We start from the raw sequence: 25,935 nt of genomic DNA on the forward strand, positions 1-25,935 counted from the left end.
GAGCCGAATGCCCACTCGTATACCTTTTATGACTGCACGACACCTCGCTTGGGCCTGTCAACACCGACATTGAACTGTTGATAACTTGAAAGATGTTGCCTGGTCGGACGTTTCTGGTTTCAGATTGTATCGAGCGGATGAGCGAGTACGGATATGAAGACAACCTCATGAATCCATGGACCCTGCATATCAGCAGGGGATTGATCAAGCTGTTGGAGGCTCTGTAATGTTGCATGCCGAGTGCAGTTGGAGTGATATGGGATCCCTGATACGTCTAGATATGACTCTGACAGGTGACACGTACGTAAGCATCCTGTCCGATCACCTGCATTAAATCATGTCGATTGTGCATTCCGATAGACTTCGGCAATTTCAGCAGGATAATGCGATACCCACACGTCGAGAATGACTAAGGAGTGGCTCTGGGAACACACTTCTGAGTTTAAACACTTCCTCTGGCAACCAGACTCTCCAAACCTGAACATTATTGAGCATGTCTGGGTTGCCTTGCAACTTGCTGTTCAGAAGAGACCTCCACCCCTCGTACTCTCACGGATTTATGGACAGCCCTGCAGGATTCATAGCGTCAGTTCTCTCCAGCGCCACTACAGACATTATTCGAGTCTATGCCACGTTGCGTTGCGGCAGTTCTGTGTGCTCGCGTGGGCTCTACACTATATTAGGCAGGTGTACCGAGTTCTTTGGCTCTCCAGCGTTGTTTTAAAAAGTTTTAAGGCTGGCTGTTTAGCGGAGTGAGGGAAAGGAATACGTTAGTTAGCATACCAGTTGCCAATTTATTGTCCTTGTTTCTTAAAACTAAAATATAATTATCCTTTTGGTATTCTGTTTTAAAAGGTTTTAACCCTAGTCGTATTTGTCTGTCTTCCTCAAACTAAACCTAGTTGTCAAAATAAATTGGTCAAACTTAAGCTATACGTTTTTCGCGCCAGTGATCCTGCAAAACCAAGGGAGAAGCCGAAAGCGTTACCGTAGGTTCGAGACATTATTGCTGCCAGACATTGCAACTCTGTGGACTAAATTCCCCTCCTAGGACATCTCCAAAATTTCGTCATTTGCTGTCCTTCCTGGTCTTGCAGTTTTAATAACCCACAGTGCATTTAGAGGACACCATATAAGCATTCGGCAAAACATGTGTATTTATTTAATAAGAAGGTACAGATGGTAGTATCTGATGTGGTTGTATCCACTGAGGAGAGCGGGTGAAGTCTAGATGCCGGCGGTGTCTCGGATCCAGGACCTCAGGTAGCCGACATTGGTTTGGACGGAGAGGCCGACTTGGCAGGAGGCGAGCGCCCACGAGACGATGCCCACCTGCGTACCATTGTTGACTAGTGGGCCACCCGAGTCGCCGAGACACATGCCACGCGAGAACTCTCCAGAGCAGATCATGCGCCCCGTCACGGCATTCACAGCGACGAACACCTGGCGGCATATCTCGCGGTCCACCACATTGATGTCCACCACCTGCAGTGTACTGGACGGGCCGCTGCCGCTGTGCTGGTAACCCCAGCCACTGACCATCCCAGGCAGCCCACTCGGAGGGTCGTAGCCGTCAGCTGGAAGTCCCACTATCTGTACGTTGGGGCCCAGCGTGAAGGATCCGTTGACCTGTGAATCGAGCACGAACAGTGTAAGCGACAGCCATTTGCCATATTTGTGCTATCTAAACTTCTTAAGTCGACATGACAGACACTACTCGTGATGAAGCAGCTGTGACACACACGTGAACATTTGCGGTAAAAGGACTGGAAAGGCAACGGAATAGAAAAAAGAGATGGGATGGAAATACTGACTTCCAACATCACAGGCACTGCTGCAAAGCAGAATCGAGAGTTGAAAATCTGTGCCGCACCAGGACTCAAATTCGGACGCTCCGCTTCTATAGAACGGTTGCTGTAACCACCTAGGCTATCCGAAAATACTTTCCTCCCGCTCGCTACACCATAACGATCTTCGACATTTAAACCCCTACTATCAGATTTCTGATTCCCGTAGAAGTTCAGAAGTTTGTTGTGTAGTTGTACTGAAACGTTTTCATAAAACTACCTCCGCTTCCATAGAAACGTAGATATGAGTGTCGTCTCTTCGGTCGCATTAAGTTTACGTACAGCGGTTGGACAAAAACACGGAAACACAGCGAGAAGTGCATGCTTAAACATAAAAACAGATTCTAGCCATGCCTGTATTTGTTAAAGTTGACCAAGAACAACAACATTTCAGTTATCTTCAATACGTTCTATGGCGAACATTACATACGGAAAGCTTATACCCGTTCCACTTACATCGAGTCCACAATCTTCCCACTGGTGACAGTGCCACACGACTTGAATTTCGTCACTGGTTAAATGATGATTGTCCTGTTTCTTCCATTAATACTGTTCACTGATGAAGCCACATTTACACGGCATTGAATCAACAATACACGTAAAAATTAGCGATGGACACAGCAAAACCCACACGGTACAGGAGAAACGAATTTCCAAGTTTCTTTACTGATCAGTGTTAGGTTTAGTATGATCGGTAACATGTTAATAGATCCGGTCATTTCAGAAGAACGAATGGTGCGACTGATTTACTTCCATTTTTTGAAGATTCATTTGTTAAACACATTGGGGACTTTTTTGTGGCCACACGAACTGCAGTGTACTTCCAACATGAAGGTGCCCTTCTACACTACTGCCCATTAAAGTTGCTACACCACGAAGATGACGTGCTACAGACACGAAATTTAACCGACACGAAATTTAACCGACACGAAATTTAACCGACACGAAATTTAACCGACACGAAATTTAACCGACACAAAGAAGATGCTGTGATATGCAAATGATTAAATTTTCAGAGCATTCACAAAAGGTTGGCGCCGGTGGCGACACCTATAATGTGCTGACACGAGGAAAGTTTCCAACTCATTTGTCATACACAAACAACAGTTGACCGGCGTTGCCTGGTGAAATGTTGCTTTAATGCCTCGTGTAAGGAGGAGAAATGCGTACCATCGTGTTTCCGACTTTGATAAAGGTCGGATTGTAGCCTATCGCGATTCCGGTTTATCGTATCGCGACATTGCTCCTCACGTTTGTCGAGATCCAATGACTGTTAGCTGAATATGGAAGCGGTGGTTCAGGACGGTAATACGGAATGCCGTGCTGGATCTCAACAGCCTCGTATCACTAGGATCGTGCAGCCACGTCTCGATTCCTGAGTCAACAGATGGGGACGTTTGCAAGACAACAACCATCTGCACGAACAGTTCGACGACGTTTGCAGCAGCATGGACTATCAGCTCAGAGACCATGGCTGCGGTTACACTTGACGCTGCATCACAGAAGGAGCGCCTTCGATGGAGTACTCAACGACGAACGTGGGTGCACGAATGGCAAAACGTCATTTTTTCGGATGAATCCTGGTTCTGTTTACAGCATCATGAGACGGCATCCGTGCTTGGCGACATCATGGTGAAGGCACCCGGCGTGATGGTATGGGATGCCATTGGTTCCACGTCTCAGTCACCTCTTGTTCGTATTGAGGGCATTTTGAACAGTGGACGTTACGTTTCAGATGTGTTACGACCCGTGGCTCTACCCATCATTCGATCCCTACGAAACCCTACATTTCAGCAGGATAATGCACAACCGCATGTTGCAAGTCCTGTACGGGTCTTTCTGGATACAAAAACGTTCGACTGCTGCACTGGCCAGCACATTCTCCAGATCCCTCACCAATTGAAAACGTCTGCTCAATGGTGCGCGAGCAACTGACTCGTCACAATACGCGAGTCACTACTCCTGATGAACTGTGGTATCGTGTTGAAGCTGCATGGGCAGCTGTACCTCGACACGCCATCCAAGCTCCGTTTGACTCAATGCCCAGGCGTATCAAGGCCCTTATTACGGCCAGAGGTGGTTGTTCTGGGTACTGATTTCTAATTATCTATGCACCCAAATTGCGTGAAAATGTATAATGTATTTTTCCAATGAATACCCATTTATCATCTGCATTTCTTCTTGGTGTAGCAATTTTGATGGCCAGTAGTGTAAATACAGATTCTAGCTATGCCTGTGCTTGTTATAGTTGACCAAGAACGACACCAGTTCAATTATCTTCAATACGTTCTATGGCGAACATTTTATGAGGAAAACTTGTACCCGTTCCACTTACAGCGAGTCCACAATCTTCGCATTGGCGACAGTGCCACACGGCTTGAATTTCGTCACTGGTTAAGTGACAATTGTCCTTTTTTTCCATTAATAGTGTTCACTGATAAGCCACATTTACACGGCATCGAATCAACAATACACGTAATAATCATCGATGGACACAGGAAAATCCACAAGGTACAGCAGAAACGCATCTCCAGGTTTCTTTTCCGATCAGTGTTTGGTGTAGCATGATGGGTAACATGTTGATAGATCCGGTCATTTCAGAAGAACGAATGGTGCGACTAATTTACTTGAATTTTTTGAAGATTCGTTTGTTAAACACACTGAGGACTTCCTTGTGGCCACGCGAACTCCAGTGTACTTCCAACATGACGGTGCCGTTCTACATTTTACCAGATGTATGGTGGAACATCTAAATGGTTCAAAAGGCTCTACGCACTATGGGACTTACCATTTGATGTCATCAGTCCCCTCGACTTAGAACTACTTAAACCTAACTAACCTAAGGACATCTCACACATCCATGCCCGAAGCAGGATTAGAACCTGCGACCGTGGCAGCAGCGTGGTTTCCGACTGAAGGGCCGAGAACCGCTCGACCACAGCGGCCAGCCGGTGGAACATCTCAACAGCGTTTAACCTACTTGCTGGATTGCTCTTTGCGGTACAACCACCTGGCCGCCAAGATCTCCAGACCTAACACCATTAGACTTTTGTCTGTGTGCTGGACCACGTTTCAGGTATAAAAAACGAAAGGTAAATACGTAAAATCACAAGTGCACCGAAGTTGGCAGTGGGATATTCCAGAGCAGGAGGAGTATGTGTTCACCATCCCGTGGATAACGAGGTCATTAGAAACGCAGTGCAATATCGGATTAGGAAAGGATGGGGGAGCGAAATCGGCTGTGCCCTTTCAAAGAAACCAGCCCGGCATTTACCTATCACACAAAACCTAAATCTGAACGGCTGGAAGTGAGTCTGAACCTTCGTCCTTCTGAACGCGAGTCCAGCGTACTAACCACTGCGTCACCTCACTCGGTGGGATATTCCTATATTTACTGTGAACTGTACAGTAGCTGTAATTTGAGATTATACTTTGTGAAACGCAAATTGTAACTTATACTAATATGTAAATTGGTATAAAGGGAAGCAAATTATCACTTTTAAGTAGTCCGGGTTGTCGTTATGGCATTATTCGCAAACAGCCATACATTTAATGAAAGTGTATATACACTCCTGGAAATTGAAATAAAAACACCGTGAATTCATTGTCCCAGGAAGGGGAAACTTTTGTGACACATTCCTGGGGTCAGATACATCACAAGATCACACTGACAGAACCTCAGGCACATAGACACAGGCAACAGAGCATGCACAATGTCGGCACTAGTACAGTGTATATCCACCTTTCGCAGCAATGCAGGCTGCTATTCTCCCATGGAGACGATCGTAGAGATGCTGGATGTAGTCCTGTGGAACGGCTTGCCATGCCATTTCCACCTGGCGCCTCAGTTGGACCAGCGTTCGTGCTTACGTGCAGACCGCGTGAGACGACGCTTCATCCAGTCCCAAACATGCTCAATGGGGGACAGATCCGGAGATCTTGCTGGCCAGGGTAGTTGACTTACACCTTCTAGAGCACGTTGAGTGGCACGGGATACATGCGGACGTGCATTGTCCTGTAGGAACAGCAAGTTCCCTTGCCGGTCTAGGAATGGTAGAACGATGGGTTCGATGACGGTTTGGATGTACCGTGCACTATTCAGTGTCCCCTCGACGATCACCAGTGGTGTACGGCCAGTGTAGGAGACCGCTCCCCACACCATGATGCCGGGTGTTGGCCCTGTGTGCCTCGGTCGTATGCAGTCCTGATTGTGGCGCTCACCTGCACGGCGCCAAACACGCATACGACCATCATTGGCACCAAGGCAGAAGCGACTCTCATCGCTGAAGACGACACGTCTCCATTCGTCCCTCCATTCACGCCTGTCGCGACACCACTGGAGGCGGGCTGCACGATGTTGGGGCGTGAGCGGAAGACGGCCTAACGGTGTGCGGGACCGTAGCCCAGCTTCATGGAGACGGTTGCGAATGGTCCTCGCCGATACCCCAGGAGCAACAGTGTCCCTAATTTGCTGGGAAGTGGCGGTGCGGTCCCCTACGGCACTGCGTAGGATCCTACGGTCTTGGCGTGCATCCGTGCGTCGCTGCGGTCCGGTCCCAGGTCGACGGGCACGTGCACCTTCCGCCGACCACTGGCGACAACATCGATGTACTGTGGAGACCTCACGCCCCACGTGTTGAGCACTTCGGCGGTACGTCCACCCGGCCTCCCGCATGCCCACTATACGCCCTCGCTCAAAGTCCGTCAACTGCACATACGGTTCACGTCCACGCTGTCGCGGCATGCTACCAGTGTTAAAGACTGCGATGGAGCTCCGTATGCCACGGCAAACTGGCTGACACTGACGGCGGCGGTGCACAAATGCTGCGCAGCTAGCGCCATTCGACGGCCAACACCGCGGTTCCTGGTGTGTCCGCTGTGCCGTGCGTGTGATCATTGCTTGTACAGCCCTCTCGCAGTGTCCGGAGCAAGTATGGTGGGTCTGACACACCGGTGTCAATGTGTTCTTTTTTCCATTTCCAGGAGTGTACGTTTCCATGTGTGCATGTATGTTCCACATATCCGCCTAAACCACTCGACCAAATTCAACCGAACTTTGTATACGTACCACTTAGAGCCACTGTGGGGTAAGAACCGTGTCCATCTCAAAGGGGTAGCAGTGGGGGTGGAAAAGTGTCTTAGCTCGTGAAGCGAAAAGAGGCAGACTGCATTCCCACTGCGTTTGAGAATACGAGGACTTAGTGACTTGCAGCAAACTTTACACTTAACCTCAAACCTCTGAGGCTTTTACTCGCTGACACTCCGCACAAAAGGAGAAACTTTTATCGATTACTACCTTTTTACTGTTCGTCACCGCGCGTTGTAACCGCGTAGTTTGTAGCGCCTCGCCACGGTTCGCGCGGCTTTCCACATCGGTGGTTTGAGTCCTCCCTCAGGCATGGGTGTGTGTGTTGTCCTTAGCGTAAGCTAGATTAAGTAGTGTGTAAGGCCTAGGGACCGACGATGGTTCAAATGACTCTGAGCACTATGGGACTTAAATTCTCAGGTCATCAGTCACCTAGAACTTAGAACTACTTAAACCTAACCAACCAAAGGACATCACACACATCCATGCCCGACGCAGGATTCGAACCTGCGACCGCAGCGGTCGCGCGGTTCCAGACTGTAGCGCCTAGAACCGATCGGCCATAGGGACCGATGACCTTAGCCGTTTCGTCCAATAGTAACATACCACAAATTTGCAAATTTCGACTTTTCGTCGCCTCAGCTAGGACGTTATAATATCTTACTTCTCAACAACTTATATCCGAAATAATATTTCAGACAGTATTTAGGTAAGTCATTGAACGTGTCTCCAAAAACATTTGCTTCGAAGGCTCATAGTTCAGGAGATGTGAAGTTAAAAATGTTGAGCAGCGTGAAAACGAAACTGCAGTGCGATATTCGCTAGAGATACTGCTGAAACATGTGTACTGATATGAGTGAAATATGTTACATAAACGTACGTGAAATATACAGTTATTCTTGCTAACGTTTAAAAACATCCGAAGCGACGTAAATGATTAAAAAAGAAGTAACACATGAGGTCGCAGATGTCGGGAAATACCCCACAAGTAGATGACAAATGTTGAACTTGTGACGTCACCAGATGTCCTACGTCACCGCACTTGCAGTTTCTGAACCTATCGGCCCTTCGCACCTGATCATCACAACCCATGTGGCTTCATGTCGATGTGCCTCTCGCCCAACGTGCGTGACTTAGACGCGTGGAGCTCAGGGTTCGATTCTTACGACTGGCGGGCGGTAAATTTTTCATTGTCTTAGAGAATTTGGCAACGGCCTTGCCGCAGTGGATACACCGGTTCCCGTGAAATCACCGAAGTCAAGCGGTGTCGGGCGTGGCCGTCACTTGGATGCAAGACCATCCAGCCGCCATGCGCTGTTACCATTTTTCGGGGTGCACTCAGCCTCGTGATGCCAAATGAGGAGCTACTCGACCGAATAGTAGCGGCTCTGGTCAAAGAAAACCATCATAACGACCGGTAGGGCGGTGTGCCGACCCCATGCCCCTCCTATCCGCATCCTCAACTGAGGATGACTCGGCGGTCGGATGGTCCCGATGGGCCACTTGTGGCCTGAAGACTGAGTGCTTAGACAATTAGGTGTTTATACTGACACAACATTTATTATTTTATGTACCGGTCTTGCTGTCTCCGCTTATTTGTTGCAAAGTATAGTAAGACAGAAGCCTACCGTATTACGTCAGAAGTAAATGAGCACTAGCTTTCAAATTGCGTCGTTTCCAATAAATGACCTACGTTTTCTTTACTAAATAATGTCTATAACCAAGAAGAGAAGGGACAAAAGGAAAGACACGCAAAATAAGAACAGATCACATTTACGAGAGGTGTTCGAATGCAAGTACTGCATCGCTCAGTCATCCCTTCACGCCTAAGTCCAACGGCTGCTCTTGCGACAGAATATGTCACTTGGTGACGTCACATGTTCAATATTTCTCGTCCATTTTTGAAGTATGTTCCGACTCTGACAACCCCATCTGTTTATATTAAATTACTTGCCTCAGTGTCATCTACGTTGCTTCGGGCTTTTTTAAACGCTATTAATAATCTCCCTGTATGTGAAACGTGTGTGTACAGGCAAACTCGCTCTCAAAAAGCTCATCCTAAACCTTTGGATCGATTTCAACCAAATTTTGTGCACTTGTTATTTACTATGTAGAAAGAAATGGTGTGGGGTGTAAGAACCAGCAATCTCCTACTGGGGTGGGTACGATGACGAAGAGATAAGAACGAGGAGCTGGACTCGTGTAGGGCGGAGGAAGAGTTGGAGAGAGAGATGATTCAAAAAATGGTTAAAATGGCTCCAAGCACTATGGGACTTAACATCTCTCATTAGACCCCTAGACGTGGAACAACTTAAACCTAACTAATCTAAGTACATCACACTTAATGCCCAAGGCAGGATTCGAAACTGTGACCGTAGCAGCAGCGAAGAGATATGGGCGGGGAGAAATGGACAAAGATGGATAAGGGCAGGATATGTCGCTCATAAAAAGCTCATCCTAAATCTTTCCATCGATTTCAACCAAACTTTGTACACTTATGTAATTTACTATTTGGAAAGAAACAGTGTGGGATGTTAGAACCAACAACCTCCTACTGGGTGGGTATGATGACGCAGAGAGAAGAACGAGGAGATGGACTCGTGTAGGGCGGAGGAAGAGTTGGAGAGAGAGATGATTCAAAAAGTGGTTAAAATGGCTCCAAGCACTACAGGACTTAACATCTGTCATTAGACCCCTAGACATAGAACTACTTAAACCTAACTAACCTTAGGAAATCACACACATCCATGCCCGAGGCAGGATTCGAAACTGCGACCACAGGAGCAGTGAAGAGATGTGGGCAGGGAGAAATCGACAAAGATAGATAAGGGGAGGATATGGAGTGAGAGAGAGTGGGGATGGATAGAGAATGGAAGGGGGAGAAGTCGAACAGAGGCAAGGCGTACAGGATATGTGCAGAGAAGGGGATGAGTTGGAGACATACAGCTGAGCGGGATTGGAGATAGATATGGGAAAGAAACGAAGGTGGACAGAGAGACAGAGGAGGAGGAGGTGGACAAAGAGAGGGGGAGGCGGAGGAGGACTGAGAGAGGGGACAGGAAGAGATTAACGGAGAGTGGGGGAGGACGAGATGGACAGAGAGAGGGAAAAGGAGGATCTGGACTACTAGGAGATTGGAATAAATACATATCTGTGCATCACCGGGCACTCAGCTAATATTAAAGTAAACTTCACTATCCTGTACGACTGCGATGTCGTAGTCTAAGGTGCGGCTATCGTACTGCTGGTGCAGGAAGACGGCTGCCGCCGCCGCCACGGACGGAGGAGCCCGCCCGCAGCGCCAAGTAGTCCAGTTTGACGTCCTCGACGCAGTGGCCGGCGGTCAGCGCCCAGGAGGGGCCGATGAGCGACGCGCCGCACCGCTGGTCGCCGCCGAGCTCGAAGGCCGGCTGCCGGGGGAGGTCGGCGATGCTGGCCTCGTGGCCGCCGACGATGCGCTCGTGGGCGCCGGTCCGCTGCCAGACCGCGGACGGCCACGCCGCAGCCGCCGACCCGACAGCAGCAGCAGCCACAGACACGGGCACCAGGTCACTGTGGCGGGGCGCGACATCCTGGGCTGTGCTGCACGCCTCCTGCCCCCGGCCCTCTTTATACTCCTGCTGGCTGGGAAAATAATGACACCAATCACAGCCTTATCGCTGTCCGATATACATCATAAGTAGCACTGCACTGATATCACTCAGATTATCGTATTTTTCTACGAGGGTTGTCCGCAAAATAAGTTCCGTTTGGGTATATAAAACAAACGTGTACAGACACAGAAAAAGTATATATTGTACAAAAATCTACACTGTTAAACTTCTTTTCTACAAAGCTTCCGAAATTTTGTAGGCACTTGTCATAGACAAATGTAATGTATTGCGAATACATAGAAAGAAGGATCCTTTATTGTATGGTTATATGGATAGCGGAACAAACACTGGTAGCAGCTACTTCTGTAAAATATCTGGGAGTATGCGTACGGAACGATTTGAAGTGGACTGATCATATAAAATTAATTGTTGGTAAGGTGGGTGCCAGGTTGAGATTCATTGGGAGAGTCCTTAGAAAATGTAGTTCATTAACAAAGGAGGTGGCTTACAAAACAGTCGTTCGACCTATACTTGAGTATTGCTCATCAGTGTGGGATCCGTACCAGATCGGGTTGACAGAGGAGATAGAGAAGATCGAAAGAAGAGCGGCGTGTTTCGTCACAGGGTTATTTCGTAAGCGTGATAGCGTTACGGAGATGTTTAGCAAACTCAAGTGGCAGACTGTGCAAGAGAGGCGCTCTGCATCGCTTTGTAGCTTGCTGTCCAGGTTTCGAGAGGGTGCGTTTCTGGATGAGGTATCGAATATATTGCTTCCCCCTACTTATACCTCCCGAGGAGATCACGAATGTAAAATTAGAGAGATTCGAACGCGCACGGAGGCTTTCCGGCAGTCGTTCTTCCCGCGAACCATACGCAACTGGAACAGAAAAGGGAGGTAATGACAGTGGCACGTAAAGTGCCCTCCGCCACACACCGTTGGGTGGCTTGCGGAGTATAAATGTAGATCTAGATGTAGATGTAGAGTGGCACAATTTTTTGTATACCTTCTTCATAGAAGGTTGCCGCCAGTGTATTCAACCATGAGGTAACATGTTCTTTCAGCTTGTTATCATCGTTGAAGTGCTTATTTCAAAAAATGCTTCAAATGGCTCTGAGCACTATGGGGCTTAACTTCTGAGGTCATCAGTCCCCTATAATTAAGAACTACGTAAACCTAACTAACCTAAGGACATCAAACACAACCATGCCCGAGACAGGATTCGAACCTTTGACTGTAGTGGTCGCGCAGTTCCAGACTGAAGTGCCTAGAACCGCTCCGCCACACCGGTCGGCCTTCATGCAGTTAGTACTCGGCAGAAATCAAACCTGCATTTGGATCGGACTTCCTTAACTCTTGTGCAGAAAGGTGTGCAGTATACCGCTACATCCATTTTCAATAAGCCACCAGTCGAATTCAAACATCTAGCCACTAATCCACGCTGAAGATTTTCCTTATGGGTCACTCCTTCTGTTCTGTCTAGGAGTTCCTTGAAAAATTAAGCTGATTCTGTTTGTATTGTTGATTGAGTTTGGACTGACTTTTTTCGGGTTCATAAACATTTTAATTTTATCTATTATTTCTTTTAAGTTGTAATTTCATGTACTGACCCGTTCCATGACGTTGGAGATTTGCTCTTCAATTTGATCCTACAGAACTTGACGTGTAAATAAAAAAAAGAGAAACGAACAACACCAGCGCCCTCTTCGGCGCTGGCATAAGCGATGCCGACGACAGCGCTCGGGGAACAGTTCGTGAGTGCATATTGTCTCCTCAGTTCGACAGCTCGGTTCCATGGGACAACGGTTGACGACGTAATAGTTAGTTGGGTCTGCGAGAACCAGTGCAACTATTGAGTTGACAAAATACTTTATTCAGAGACTGTAAATGCTTGTTGGGTTCTACATCACTTCGTCTCAAAAGATACGTAAATGTGTTTGATTGTTCAGTTATAGCACTGACATTCTTTAGTGTTTCCAATTACCCTGAGTCCTGTCCTGTGTCTTTCTCTTTGTCACAATGTCGCCATCCACCACCACTACTACAGCCACCACCACTGCCATCATCTACACATCTCCCTCCGCTGCCACCACCACTATCACATGGAGTGCCCAATCACCTCCCCCTCAGTCCATCCCCCCTCTTCTCACTCTCCCATCTCCCTCACTTTTTGTCACCCCATCCCCGGCTCCTCCCTCCCGCGCCTTCTCTGATCCCTTCCCTCAACTCCCTCCCTCTGATCCTTCCGTTTCCGCAGCCCCCGCTCCACTTTCACCTTCGCCCTCTTCGTCATCTACATCTTAGCCATCGCCATCGCCATCGCCTTCGCCCTCACCATCTCCGGCACCGACTCCAGCACCGGGACCTGCCACTCCACGCCACCTTCCAGTTGCTCCCATCCCCCACACCTCCTCTGCCACCGTCAAACGCCCCAGTGGCACCCCAGCCTCCTATGCACCTAAAAAGGCTCCGCATCGTCCCCCTTCCCCCGCCCAGGATGCCATGGATGTCTCCCCGCCCGTCCCTGGCCCCTCCTCCTCTTCCTCCCCCTCCTCCTACCACTACCTCCTCTCCCGTCCTAATCCCTCCCTTCTTGGGGCCCGGGACCTAACCCTCTCCATTCGCCAACATTTTCCCGGTGCCCCCATCTCCCTCCTCACTCCTTGCTGTGACTCAGTCCTCATCTCCTCCACCTGCCCTACCCTCCACACAGATATCCTTTCCCACGTCTCTGTCACCCACTTTGGCCCTAATGCCTCCCTCACCCCTGCCCCTCCCCCGCCTCCCTCCCACCAACCCCAACCCCCGCGTCGCCCGGTGACCCTCACCTCTGTGATCACTTGGCTTATTCCGACGATCACGGAGGAGGAGGTGTTGGCGGAGCTCAAGGCACATCCCCATCAGGAGGTCCGTGCTGTTCTCCGCATTCACAACTCTGCCGGCCCCACCAACCTTATGCGGGTCTGTTCTGAACATGCCCCCTCCATAGACCGTCTCCTGAAAGAGGGTGCCCTCCTCTTCAACCAACGTTACAAAGTTGACCCCTCCCATTCCCCTCAATCCCTCCGCTGCCAGAGGTGCTTGCGGTATAATGCACACCCAACATCTGAGTGCTGCGAGGCCCCCACCTGCCCGCACTGTAAGCAAGCACACTTCCTACAACAGTGCCCCAACCTCCAGTCCCCTCCCTCCTGTAACACCTGTATCCTCCCTCATCCTATGTACTCCCAGAAATGTAAGGCCCGACCCCCTCCTACCACTCCTGAACTCACCATCCCTGTCTGCTCTGGATGCCCCCACCCCTCTTGGCAATTCCCTTGCCCCCCCCCCCCATACTGCTGAGGATATCATCTGATTCCTTACCATCATCCTCCAAAATGTTCACCATTTCGAGCGCCCCCACACCCTCCAACAAATATCCCTCACAGCCCGTTCCATCTTTCACCTAAAAATGTATGCCACCTACTCCCACAACCAGGCCCAGTTCACCTTCTCCCATCTTGACACCCTCATCTAAATCCTTGTCATGGCGTGACAGCACAGTATCCTGTTCAACAACATCCGCTCCCTTCCCGCCAACAAGAACCTCTTCCTACACACCCTTGCCACCCACCACGTGGATGCTTTCCTCCTAAATGAAACCGTCCTCCAACCCCACCACACCATCCACACCTCACCCTACCTTCTTCACCACTCCGATACTCCACTCCCGATTGTGCGTGGCAGAGTTGCCATAGGTCACCATCGCCAGATCCTGGTTCGGCTCCAACCTCTCCTTCCCAACCCCACCGAACACCTGATCCTTATTCTCTTCTTCCCAGGCCACCACCTATGTCCGCCCTAACGCCACTATTCCTTTCGACTTCCTCTTCCACATTGACTGTACCTTCTCCTCCTACATGATCGCCGCCGACCTCGACATCCATAGTCGTTCCACTGCCCAGTTACGGTGGTTCCTCTCCTCCCTTCAAGGCGACCTCGTCCCCATTCCCCAGCACACCCGTCCCGATCCAACTCCACTCCCGATGTCATCCTCTCCTCCCCTAACCTCCTTGGCTGCATAACGGTGGATGTCCTAGAGCCCATTGGTAGCGACCATCTCCCTGTCCTGCTCACCTTTTCAGACGGTCGTCGCCCCCGCCCCGACCCTCGTAATGACCCTCCCCCAAAGTACGTCCATGATTATTCCCATGCCAACTGGAATGCCTACCGGGATACCCTCTCCACCCAGGTCGATAGCCACCCCTTCACCTACCATCACCCTGACAATGTTACCCATGCCGCCTCCTTTCTCCAGCAGACCTGGTCTGAGGCCGTGGAGGCCCACATCCCTACTGTCGCCGTCCACCCCCACCGTCCTACCTTACCCCCACAGGCCGTCCTCCTCCTCCATGAATCCTGCCATCTCTACTGTGGCTTCCTCCACACGCGTGACCCGGACACACTACGACGCCACCGGCAACTCCAGCGACACATCCGAAACTTGCTCACGGCTAAGAAACGCCAGGACTGGCGACAGACATGCACCCGTTTAAATGCTACCCTACCTATAAACTCGTCCAAGTTCTGGTCGGCCTTCCGTCGCCTTACCAGACCTAAACCCACCCCCTACTATCCTCTTCTCCATGATGATCACCCATTCCCTGACACCCTTAGTAAGGCCAATCACTTTGCCTCCTACCTCTCCGATGTCTTTTCCATCCCCGACGATCCCCAGTTCGATTACTCCCTCTTCTCGGATGTCTGCGATCGAACTGACACCTCTGTCCCTCCCCTCGCACCTGGTTTCCAGTACTTGGACAACATTGCACACACGGACCTCAATGCTCCTATCACTACACTCCGCACAAAATGCAACACCGCTCCTGGTCACGGTCGTGCCACCTACCACAACCTTCGTGAAGCTCCTGTCTCTTTCCTCTCCACCCTGGCCAGACTCTACAATGTAGTCCTGTCCACCGGCTACTACCCCGACCTGTGGAAAACCTCCTGTATCCTGATGTTCCTTAAAGACGGTAAACCGCCGTCCGCCGTCTCCTCCTACCGTCCCATTAGCCTTACCTCGGTCTTCAGCAAGGTCCTGGTATCCATCCTCAACCGACGCATCCACCAGCATCTCCGCCAGCACCGCCTCCTTTCCGTTACCCAGTGTGGCTTTCGGCCGTCCTTCTCTTCCTATGACCTTCTCCTTCACCTCACTCATCTCTTTTCTGAACAGCTTAATTCCCGTCGCTCCGCAATCTTCCTCTCCCTGGACCTCGAACGTGCCTATGGCCGCGTATGGCATTCCAGTCTCCTCTTCAAGCTCCAAACCTTCGCCCTTCCCATTAGCTACATCCATCTGATCGGCTCCTTTCTCTCCCACCGTCCTTCCTAAGTCACCATCCATAACACGGATTCCTACACCTTTTTTCCCTCCGACGGTGTGTCCCAAGGCTCCGTCCTCTCCCCCCTTTTGTACCTTTTGTATACGGCGGACATGCCGCCGCCGTCACTCCCCGTCCACCTTCTCCACTTTTCCGTCGACACCGCCTTCCTTGCCCTTGCCCCCACCCTGCAGCATTCCCAGTACCTTCTCCAATCCCATCTTGACCGGTTCACCACTTGGTGAAACCAGTGCTTGCTCAAGGTCAATCCCTCCAAAACCCAGGCGATCATTGTAGGCAAAACCACCCCTTCCTTCCGCCTCCTCGTTTTCTATCTAACCATCTATGGCCGTCCTATCGCCCTCAACCCCACCCTTAAGTACTTTGGCGTCACCCTCGACCATCGCCTCTCCTGGACCCCCCATCTCTGGACAATCCAAGCCAAGCACGCTCTCGACTCTGTCTCCTCAAGCTCCTTTCCAGCCGTACGTGGGGTCTGGACCCCTCCACCATACTCCACACCTATAAATCCCTCATCCGCCCTATCCTCTGTTACGCCCATCTGGCCTGGACCTCTGCCCCCCCCCCCCATACCTTTTATAAATCCCTTCAGATCCTTGAATGCCATGCACTGCCTCGCCTATCGCATCCGTCTCCCCTCCCCCATGCGAATCCTGTACGACCTAATTCCATTACCCCACCTCCTCCTTTTCCTCAAACGGATACGGATCCTCTACATGTCCCGTAAACTCGATCCTCCTGACCCACTTGTCTCACCCATCCTCTCCCACCCCCGCCCACTGCCGCACCTGTATTCCCACATCCCACCCGGTCTCCATCTTCTTTCGCCGTCACGCCACCACTGTTCACCTGTGCCGTCGCAGTCGTCCGTGTTTTGTGCGCCGTGTCAACAGGTTTTAGTGTTTTTTTCTTGTCCAGCGTGAACGGCTTCGTGTCTATTGTTTTTCGTGTCTACAGTTTTTGCCCGCCATTTTTATTGTATTATCTGTACCTCCTTTATGTCGTATATTACACCACTCGCGGCTGAATAGCAGCGTACTATGCTGCTGCCAGCCCACCTTTGTACAAGGTGTTTAAAATAACAATAACGAAAAAAAAACCAATTACCCTGGTCTGTCTCCTGCTTCCTAGTCTCCGAATTACTGTTGCGAACACCTGAGATACAACAAAAACCTCCATAGAAAAGGAGGAAGAAAACTGTGTCGATGTCGATGTACCAGGAAAACCTACAAAGTTTGAAAGCAGTGCAACAGAAGTGGACAGACATGAAAAAAATTTCACCAGCCACCAAGCGAGGAAGAAATGAAAAATCGACTGTTGACGATAACGAGTGTGGTGTGCGCAAAAGTTAGTAGCAAAGCAGTCATCAATCTGAAGATTATATTGTACACCACAGTTGGAAGTGGTATTGGTACGCCTTTGACTTCTTCCGAACTTGGAACTGTCTTACCCAGACAGTTTTCGGAGACCTACAGTTTAACGTACGCTCTGAATTACGGCACCACTGGGCGTTTTTCTCGTCAACAAACACTGCCAAGTGAAAGAGGTGATAAACAGGTTTGGCGTGGCACTAATCCCGAGACCTTTGGATTTGTATTCTGGCACTTCGCCATTTTTTTCTTCAAGAAAGCAAAGAAAGGTACTCGAATTGTCGCAGTGTTGTCAGATACACCGAAAAAGTATCAAATAAAAAAAAAATTCGCGACCAAGAATCGAACACGGACCAACAGCACATTAGTCTGATACCTTGACGAGATCCTACGACAGCAGTAACGGGCGTCCGTATCGTCTTCTCGACTGTTGGTAGGGGTACCCCCTTCTCCCTCCCCCATTTTGTCCGTAGGGAACGAATATACTCCAGGATTCTTCTTCACTAATCGCGTCTCGCACCAGAATGCCCAAATAAGCATAAGGGTCCGCAGATAATGAACCTAAACAATTAGAGAATTACGTTCAGTACTTCGGATAGTGGCTGAAAGCCGCATGCGCTGTCGTCAAAAGGGACGAAAAGTCGGGTGTGCTTTTGTGTGTATCACGAAATGTTTAGTAAATAGTCATGCCTTTTAGCCAGTTAACGGCATTCGTCCTGGCTGTCGGAAAATATACTCTGTCGGGTCGCAATACATCGTCATGGGAGATAGAGTCCGGGAACTGCCTGAAAGTAATGCCAGCACGCTTTGCGTGAGCCGCCATCAGTTGCCGGTTATTCCGCAAGTTTAGGCGGTGCGCATCCGAGTCAACGACTGTGTATCTCGGAATCAAGGGCTCGTCCTGTCAGATGAATGGAGCGTAGCCGCTGACGAGTAGCGAAGTTCCCGTTCACCGCCACGTGACACAACGAACGCACCAACATACACTCCTGGAAATGGAAAAAAGAACACATTGACACCGGTGTGTCAGACCCACCATACTTGCTCCGGACACTGCGAGAGGGCTGTACAAGCAATGATCACACACACTGCACAGCGGACACAACAGGAACCGCGGTGTTGGCCGTCGAATGGCGCTAGCTGCGCATCATTTGTGCACCGCCGCCGTCAGTGTCAGCCAGTTTGCCGTGGCATACGGAGCTCCATCGCAGTCTTTAACACTGGCAGCATGCCGCGACAGCGTGGACGTGAACCGTATGTGCAGTTGACGGACTTTGAGCGAGGGCGTATAGTGGGCATGCGGGTGGCCGGGTGGACGTACCGCCGAATTGCTCAACACGTGGGGCGTGAGGTCTCCACAGTACATCGATGTTGTCGCCAGTGGTCGGCGGAAGGTGCACGTGCCCGTCGACCTGGGACCGGACCGCAGCGACGCACGGATGCACGCCAAGACCGTAGGATCCTACGCAGTGCCGTAGGGGACCGCACCGCCACTTCCCAGCAAATTAGGGACACTGTTGCTCCTGGGGTATCGGCGAGGACCATTCGCAACCGTCTCCATGAAGCTGGGCTACGGTCCCGCACACCGTTAGGCCGTCTTCCGCTCACGCCCCAACATCGTGCAGTCCGCCTCCAGTGGTGTCGCGACAGGCGAGAATGGAGGGACGAATGGAGACGTGTCGTCTTCAGCGATGAGAGTCGCTTCTGCCTTGGTGCCAATGATGGTCGTATGCGTGTTTGGCGCCGTGCAGGTGAGCGCCACAATCAGGACTGCATACGACCGAGGCACACAGGGCCAACACCCGGCGTCATGGTGTGGGGAGCGGTCTCCTACACTGGCCGTACACCACTGGTGATCGTCGAGGGGACACTGAATAGTGCACGGTACATCCAAACCGTCATCGAACCCATCGTTCTACCATTCCTAGACCGGCAAGGGAACTTGCTGTTCCAACAGGACAATGCACGTCCGCATGTATCCCGTGCCACCCAACGTGCTCTAGAAGGTGTAAGTCAACTACCCTGGCCAGCAAGATCTCCGGATCTGTCCCCCATTGAGCATGTTTGGGACTGGATGAAGCGTCGTCTCACGCGGTCTGCACGTCCAGCACGAACGCTGGTCCAACTGAGGCGCCAGGTGGAAATGGCATGGCAAGCCGTTCCACAGGACTACATCCAGCATCTCTACGATCGTCTCCATGGGAGAATAGCAGCCTGCATTGCTGCGAAAGGTGGATATACACTGTACTAGTGCCGACATTGTGCATGCTCTGTTGCCTGTGTCTATGTGCCTGTGGTTCTGTCAGTGTGATCATGTGATGTATCTGACCCCAGGAATGTGTCAATTAAGTTTCCCCTTCCTGGGACGTTGAATTCACGGTGTTCTTATTTCAGTTTCCAGGAGTGTAGTTCAGTTTTGAGACAAGACAGATACTGTTCGTAGGAGCGTGTCCGTTCAACAAAGTCTGTTGGTCTGTATCAGAGAGCGTGCCTCGTGTAGCAGTCGGAGGTACGTAATTGCCGCCATGTGGAAAACATTGCTAAAGAACACCTCCATCTACATCTACATCTACATCTACATCTATACTCCGCGAGCCACCTTACGGTGTGTGGCGGAGGATACTTATTGTACCACTATCTGGTCCCCCCTTCCCTGATCCATTCACGAATTGTGCGTGGGAAGAACGACTGCTTGTAAGTCTCCGTATTTGCTCTAATTTCTCGGATCTTTTCGTTGTGATCATTACGCGAGATATATGTGGGCGGTAGTAATATGTTGCCCATCTCTTCCCGGAATGTGCTCTCTCGTAATTTCGATAATAAACCTCTCCGTATTGCGTAAGGCCTTTCTTGAAGTGTCCGCCACTGGAGCTTGTTCAGCATCTCCGTAACGCTCTCGCGCTGACTAAATGTCCCCATGACGAATCGCGCTGCTTTTCGCTGGATCATGTCTATCTCTTCTATTAATCCAACCTGGTAAGGGTCCCATACTGATGAGCAATACTCAAGAATCGGACGAACAAGCGTTTTGTAAGCTACTTCTTTCGTCGATGAGTCACATTTTCTTAGAATTCTTCCTATGAATCTCAACCTGGCGCCTGCTTTTCCCACTATTTGTTTTATGTGATCATTTCACTTCAGATCGCTCCGGATAGTAACTCCTAAGTATTTTACGGTCGTTACCGCTTCCAATGATTTACCACCTATGGCATAATCGTACTGGAATGGATTTCTGCCCCTATGTATGCGCATTATATTACATTTATCTACGTTTAGGGAAAGCTGCCAGCTGTCGCACCATGCATTAATCCTCTGCAGGTCTTCCTGGAGTACGTACGAGTCTTCTGATGTTGCTACTTTCTTGTAGACAACCGTGTCATCTGCAAATAGCCTCACGGAGCTACCGATGTTGTCAACTAAGTCATTTATGTATATTGTAAACAATAAAGGTCCTATCACGCTTCCTTGCGGTACTCCCGAAATTACCTCTACATCTGCAGATTTTGAACCGTTAAGAATGACATGTTGTGTTCTTTCTTCTAGGAAATCCTGAATCCAATCACAAACCTGGTCCGATATTCCGTAAGCTCGTATTTTTTTCACTAAACGTAAGTGCGGAACCGTATCAAATGCCTTCCTGAAGTCCAGGAATACGGCATCAATCTGCTCGCCAGTGTCTACGGCACTGTGAATTTCTTGGGCAAATAGGGCGAGCTGAGTTTCACTTGATCTCTGTTTGCGGAATCCATGTTGGTTATGATGAAGGAGATTTGTATTATCTAAGAACGTCATAATACGAGAACACAAAACATGTTCCATTATTCTACAACAGATTGACGTAAGCGAAATAGGCCTATAATTATTCGCATCTGATTTATGACCCTTCTTGAAAATGGGAACGACCTGCGCTTTCTTCCAGTCGCTAGGTACTTTACGTTCTTCCAGCGATCTACGATAAATTGCTGATAGAAAGGGGGCAAGTTCTTTAGCATAATCACTGTAGAATCTTAAGGGTATCTCGTCTGGTCCGGATGCTTTTCCGCTACTAAGTGATAGCAGTTGTTTTTCAATTCCGATATCGTTTATTTCAATATTTTCCATTTTGGCGTCCGTGCGACGGCTGAAGTCAGGGACCGTGTTACGATTTTCCGCAGTGAAACAGTTTCGGAACACTGAATTCAGTATTTCTGCCTTTCTTCGGTCGTCCTCTGTTTCGGTGCCATCGTGGTCAACGAGTGACTGAATAGGGGATTTAGATCCGCTTACCGATTTTACATATGACCAAAACTTTTTAGGGTTCTTGTTTAGATTGTTTGCCAATGTTTTATGTTCGAATTCGTTGAATGCTTCTCTCATTGCTCTCTTTACGCTCTTTTTCGCTTCGTTCAGCTTTTCCTTATCAGCTATGATTCGACTACTCTTAAACCTATGATGAAGCTTTCTTTGTTTCCGTAGTACCTTTCGTACATGATTGTTATACCACGGTGGATCTTTCCCCTCGCTTTGGACCTTAGTCGGTACGAACATATCTAAGGCGTACTGGACGATGTTTCTGAATTTTTTCCATTTTTGTTCCACATCCTCTTCCTCAGAAATGAACGTTTGATGGTGGTCACTCAGATATTTTGCGATTTGTGCCCTATCACTCTTGTTAAGCAAATATATTTTCCTTCCTTTCTTGGCATTTCTTATTACACTTGTAGTCATTGATGCAACCACTGACTTATGATCACTGATACCCTCTTCTACATTCACGGAGTCGAAAAGTTCCGGTCTATTTGTTGCTATGAGGTCTAAAACGTTAGCTTCACGAGTTGGTTCTCTAACTATCTGCTCGAAGTAATTCTCGGACAAGGCAGTCAGGATAATGTCACAAGAGTCTCTGTCCCTGGCTCCAGTTCTGATTGTGTGACTGTCCCATTCTATACCTGGTAGATTGAAGTCTCCCCCTATTACAATAGTATGATCACGAAACTTCTTCACGACGTTCTGCAGGTTCTCTCTGAGGCGCTCAACTACTACGGTTGCTGATGCAGGTGGTCTATAGAAGCATCCGACTATCATATCTGACCCACCTTTGATACTTAGCTTAACCCAGATTATTTCACATTCGCATTCGCTAGTAACTTCACTGGATATTATTGAATTCTTTACTGCTATAAATACTCCTCCACCATTGGCGTTTATCCTATCCTTGCGGTATATATTCCATTCTGTGTCTAGGATTTCGTTACTGTTCACTTCCGGTTTTAACCAACTTTCCGTTCCTAATACTATATGCGCACTATTTCCTTCAATAAGAGATACTAATTCAGGAACCTTGCCCTGGATACTCCTGCAGTTTACCAATATTACGTTAACTTTTCCTGTTTTTGGTCTCTGAGGACGGACGTTCTTTATCAACGATGATAATGTTCTCTCTGGTAAGCCGTCAGGTATTTTATCGTGTCGCCCAAGGGGGGGGGGGGGTCCCTCTAACCTAAAAAACCCCCGTGTGCACGCCACACGTACTCTGCTACCCTAGTAGCTGCTTCCGGTGTGTAGTGCACGCCTGACCTGTCTAGGGGGGCCCTACAGTTCTCCACCCAATAACGGAGGTCGATGAATTTGCAACCATTATAGTCGCAGAGTCGTCTGAGCCTCTGGTTTAGACCCTCCACACGGCTCCAAACTAGAGGACCGCGATCGACTCTGGGCACTATGCTGCAGATATTAAGCTCAGCTTGCACTCCGCGTGCGATGCTGGTTGTCTTCACCAAATCAGCCAGCCGCCGGAAGGAACCAAGGATGGCCTCAGAACCCAAGGGGCAGGCGTCATTCGTTCCGACATGTGCTACTATCTGCAGCCGGTCACACCCAGTGCGTTCAATAGCTGCCGGAAGGGCCTCCTCCACATTACGGACGAGAGCCCCCGGCAAGCACACCGAGTGCACACTGGCATTCTTCCCCGACCTACCCGCTATTTTCCTGAGGGGCTCCATAACCCGCCTAACGTTGGAGCTCCCTATAACTAATAGGCCCGCCCTCTGTGACTGTCGGGACCTTGCCGGAGAATCGGCCACTGGCCCAACAGGTGAGGCATCCTGTGGTGGCTCGGAAACGATGTCATCACCACTAGGAAGCACCCCGTACCTGTTGGAAAGGGGTAAGGCAGCTGCCACGCGGCCAGATCCCACCTTCCCCTTTCGGCCAGGCACGCGCGAGCCCACCACTGTCCGCCATTCACCCTGGAGTGATGGCTGACCGGTAAGATGCTCACTGCCGGAAGACGCAGCGACATCAGGGGTTCCATGTGATTCCAAGGCCACCGAAGTAGGCATAGGTCTCACCACAGTTGCCCCAACGCCACTACGAGCCGACGCCTGCGCCTCGAGCTCGATGAGCCTAACAGACAAAGCCTCCACCTGCCCCCGAAGAGTGGCCAATTCTCCTTGCGTCCGCTCACAACAACCACAGTCCCTACACATGACTATGTTTACCCTGCCCTATACGGTGACAAATTCCCAAGATAATCTTCTGATGAGCTACTCTGATAATCAAGAAACACTCACTGAAATACGAGACGCGAAAACTACGCTAGGTTTTCCCAGAAAAACTATTTAAAAGCTAAGCGCAGCAAATAAGTACAAAAACGCTTTATACAAACAGTACTCGCTGCTGCTGGTGCTCTCGCTCTGGCTGTCACAAGACAATTGCTGATTCAAGTGACTAGTGGCTAACGGCCGCGAAACAAACAAAAGACGGTTTTAGGGCGCTTTCTGTTCTAAACGATCAAGAAAACACTAAGAAATCTAACACGAAAACTACGTAAAGTTTTATCAAGAACTGTTAGTTACTATGCAGAGCAGATAAACACAAATAGAATCCCTTCCTTAGTGGAAGGTCGTAAACAAAATGCAAAATAAACGCTTTATACAAACAGTATTCGCTGCTGCTGGTGCTCTCGCTCTGGCTGTCACAAGACAATTCGTTCAGGCATTTAAGCACGGGCACCCTGTCAAAGGGCAACGCCTTGGTTTGGGGAGCTCCTCTTTTGTCTTCTTCATTGTGATGACACTCCCAGCGACAGCCCTGTACTGGCATAGCCACTGTAGCCCCTGACCTTACCAGGAATACCACATCATAGGTGAATGCACCGCAAGGAAAAGTCGCGTGCCGCATGTAGATCTCTTTCAATCGCCGTCGTAGACCATGCATAGTATGTTCGACCGTCCCCGCAAATACTATCCCCGACAGGGGGAACCCTTCTCGCATTGACTGTCCAGTAACTATGTCACCAGACTGCTAAACAACCCTTGGATCAAGCGGAGGACCACTCCTGCGGACATCGGAGTGAGGCCCATTCGGTTCAAAACCGCCCGTAATTCTGGTCGGCTGGGTCGTACATGTGATCGAAATCAACAACGACAAGAGCTCCGAGTATTCTGCAGGTCACTGTCAATACCGTTATGTCGTGGTATGCTCCTAACGCACTAGGAATGCTGCTGACGTCACCTAAGCGGGCCTGATCAGTGTGGATGACTTCGTGATAGCGGCGTGGAGATGCATGCAGAGGATAAGGGCAGAGATTTTGTCGTTGGCGTGAGGAGAGTGAGTGCGTCAAAGCCCTGCCGCCTACAGCCACCACCCGGTTTCGGTACCAGGGTCAGGATACAGTCCGTGAATTCCGAGGAAACAGCGTGTCTCGGTTCTTGTAACATCTGGAGACACTCGTCGCCCATAAGACCACAAAAAGTGCGGTGGTATTCCTGGAGTAAGCCGGACAGACCTGACGATTTGTTCAGTGCTCCTCACGTCAGACCAGATGTAAACTCCTTGCATATGACGGGCAATAGCTGAGTATCATTGGGTGCCATGTCTCTAGTGGTTGGTAAATCCTGCAGGACACCTTCATAATCACAAACATTCCGCCGACCTTCCATGGCGAGAGTCCCACAATACCGGGCAAACGTGGGCGCTATGTCCGTTTGTGTCATGGCGCGCCCGCCCACCTCCGTGTTGATCGCGCGATAATCTGATGTTTGCCTGAGCGGCTCTGGGTGACGATGTGATGGACTGACGCCATTTCGGTGGAGATACAATGTTGCATTCTCGCACAGAAGTGGACACCTTCTATCTGCTCCATCCTGATGCGGTGTGGAAGGACTTAGATGCGCTGCATGGCCAACTGATGTTTGGGTGATGGCGGTTGTGACGTGAGCTCAGGTAAAGCTGTATAGTGAAACTCCGATGTCTTCCACATCCAGCTCGATCTGTCACATCTGTACTAGTTCAAGTTTGACACATCACAGCCACCACAGTAACGTGGAAGAGTACAGTGGCAGACGCCTGTGACGACTGCGCCACGTGTCTCCAACCAATCTCTGACAAGCTTACTCCTGCAGGAAGGCCACGTTTAGCGTGCAGGTACCATTGCTGCGTCGGGTGAGTTGATGGGGTAGGCTGACAGTGCAAATACACGCGAGACGGTCTGAAAAGTCTATCTGTCAGATTTCTGCATCACTGGAGGCATATACCCGATCCAGTCGATTGGCTTGTGAACTGCATGTATCTGAGCTGGTTTTCGCGGTGTAAGAGCCACATGTAGTGAGGCGCCAGACTGTAAACCCCTGCGTGTAGTGCTGGGTGCGGGACGTGTCACGGTATCTGGTTCT

General features: G+C 49.8%; 1 protein-coding gene across 1 annotated transcript; it reads right to left on the bottom strand.

The window, feature by feature from the left end:
• Positions 1–1,227: 1,227 nt before the first annotated feature.
• On the bottom strand, positions 1,228–25,203 carry LOC126088221 (trypsin-7-like). Its single transcript, XM_049906349.1, has 3 exons — positions 25,076–25,203; positions 10,176–10,557; positions 1,228–1,629 (listed from the first exon to the last, which is right to left on the bottom strand). Exons 1-3 carry the CDS (start codon positions 25,201–25,203, stop codon positions 1,228–1,230), a joined length of 912 nt encoding a protein of 303 aa, XP_049762306.1.
• Between the last annotated feature and the right edge of the window lie 732 nt (positions 25,204–25,935).

The sequence above is a fragment of the Schistocerca cancellata genome, chromosome 6 (assembly GCF_023864275.1).
Source record: "Schistocerca cancellata isolate TAMUIC-IGC-003103 chromosome 6, iqSchCanc2.1, whole genome shotgun sequence".
Classification (NCBI taxonomy): Eukaryota; Metazoa; Arthropoda; class Insecta; order Orthoptera; family Acrididae; genus Schistocerca; species Schistocerca cancellata.